General features: G+C 46.8%; 1 protein-coding gene across 1 annotated transcript; it reads right to left on the reverse strand.

Moving 5' to 3' along the window:
- Window positions 1-1330: 1330 nt before the first annotated feature.
- Window positions 1331-1828, reverse strand: LOC135536104 (sterile alpha motif domain-containing protein 5-like; the record flags this gene model as incomplete). The annotated part of the gene is made up of 1 exon (XM_064962488.1): window positions 1331-1828. A coding segment is annotated over exon 1 (498 nt), but the record flags the coding sequence as incomplete, so codon positions are not given.
- Window positions 1829-2070: the final 242 nt, after the last annotated feature.

Genomic DNA, 2070 nt, shown 5'->3' on the forward strand with positions numbered 1-2070 from the left:
CAAGTCAGTTAAGAACAAATTCTTATTTTCAATGACATCCTAGGAACAGTGGGTTAACTGCCTTGTTCAGGGTCAGAACGACAGCTTTATACCTTGTCAGCTCGCAAGCAATGCCAAGCATCAGCTGGAGTGGTGTAAAACTCACCGCCATTAGACACTGGAGCAGTGTAAATGCGTTCTCTGAAGTGACGCTTCACCATCTGACAGTCTGATGGATGAATCTTGGTTTGGCGGATGCCAGTAGAAAGCTACCTTCACGAATGCATAGTGCCAACTGTAAAGTTTGGTGGAGGAGGAATATTGGTTGGTCGCTGTTTTCCATGGTTCGTGCTAGGCCCCTAAGTTCAAGTGAAGGGAAATCTTAACGCTATAACATACAATGACATTCTAGACAATTCTGTGCTTCCAACTTTGTGGCAACAGTTTGGGACAGTCCTTTCCTGTTTCAGCATGACAATGACCCTGTGCACAAAGCGAAGTCCATACAGAAATGGTTTGTCGAGATAGATGTGGAAGAACTTCACTGGCCTGCACAAAGCCCTGATCTCAACCCCGTCCAACACCTTTGGATGAATTGGAACGCCGACTGCGATCCAGGCCTACTCTATACTGCTCTTGTGGCTGAATGGAAGCAAGTCCCCCCAGCAATGTTCCAACATCTAGTAGAAAGCATTCCCAGAACAGTGGAGGCTCTTATAGCAGAAAAAGGGGGACCAACTATTAATATATTAATGCCCTTGATTTTGGAAGATGTTCGACCTGAAGGTGTCCACATACTTTTGGTCATGTAGTGAATCATAGGTCTTGGAGGCGTATCGACATATGTATCGTATGCTTTGTATGGCTCTGAGGCCAGGCTGCAGGGTGAACTGAACTCACTGACCCTGGGACAGTTCTATTCTCTCATGGTTATCATTAAAGAAATCTGATATGTGACTAGTCAGTCACTCATTACATTAGCGCTGGGCCTGACAAGTGTGAGGTGAGGTGCTGATCCAAAGTTTGTGTTTTGGGGGTATTCAAAAGTTTAGATTATTATTGCCACTTTTACCTGAGGCCACCTGCCCTCATGGCAGATAGATGATACAAACTCATTTTTAAATTATAAGGATGTGCAGAGTATTGGAAGCTAGGCACTAATATCTTTCTCATGATGGTAACCCCACCAAAGTGACCTTCAAAAGACAGACTGGCCACTGACCACTCTATCACCTGAGAACACACTGGGAGGCAGCAGGCACCTATGTGAGATCAATACAGGGTTTCTGTAAGACAATATGAGGTCAACACTGGACAAAGCACACCAAAAACATTTGTGTGACTCATATACCTTGTTTGAGTATGGTGGCCTAGCGATGTTGATGCCATCTCTGATGACTTTATCCCTAATCATGATCTTCAGCTTCATTTGGGGGTAAATCACCAACTCCCTTCGGTTGCCAAGCATCAGGTTCCTTTGCGCGCACAGATATGTACCCCCATTCCTCCCGACCCAGTCACTGTGCGGTTCTGTCCAAGACTTTGACCCCCAGAGTTTGGACTCGTAATGTTCCAACAGGTGGCTGTTGGGGGGGGTGGTGGGCATTGGCTCAAGTGTGAAGTAAAGCCCGGCGGCTTCCTCATCCTCATCTTTCAGCCTTTGCACCGCGTTGTTGATCCTTCTCCGGTGGTGCGGTATGCAGACACCGATAGCATCCAGGTCGGGGTCCCCAATTTGTTTGCAAACTTCCAGATCATCATAGCCGTTATCCACGAAGGACTCCACATACTGAGAGAGCTGGAGGGTCTTCAGCCACTCAAACACGATGCTAGGTCCACGGGTGCTCATTTTGGGGAGCAAGCAAGAAGAACAAATACGAAGGTAAACGGTTCAGTAAATCAGAAAAACACTAGCTATTCTGCTTTATTCTAATGAAAATCCTGACTGCGTGTAGCACGCTCATCCTCTCCCTTTTCCCCATCTGTCCCATCTACCAACATGTGCGCTACGCATAGAGCAAGTGTTTGCCAGCTACTCGAAAGTCCCCACTCCGCAGTATCCCCACTACAATGGATAGTCCCCAGCTACAT

The sequence above is a fragment of the Oncorhynchus masou genome, unplaced genomic scaffold (genome assembly GCF_036934945.1).
Source record: "Oncorhynchus masou masou isolate Uvic2021 unplaced genomic scaffold, UVic_Omas_1.1 unplaced_scaffold_5578, whole genome shotgun sequence".
In the NCBI taxonomy this organism is placed as follows: Eukaryota; Metazoa; Chordata; class Actinopteri; order Salmoniformes; family Salmonidae; genus Oncorhynchus; species Oncorhynchus masou.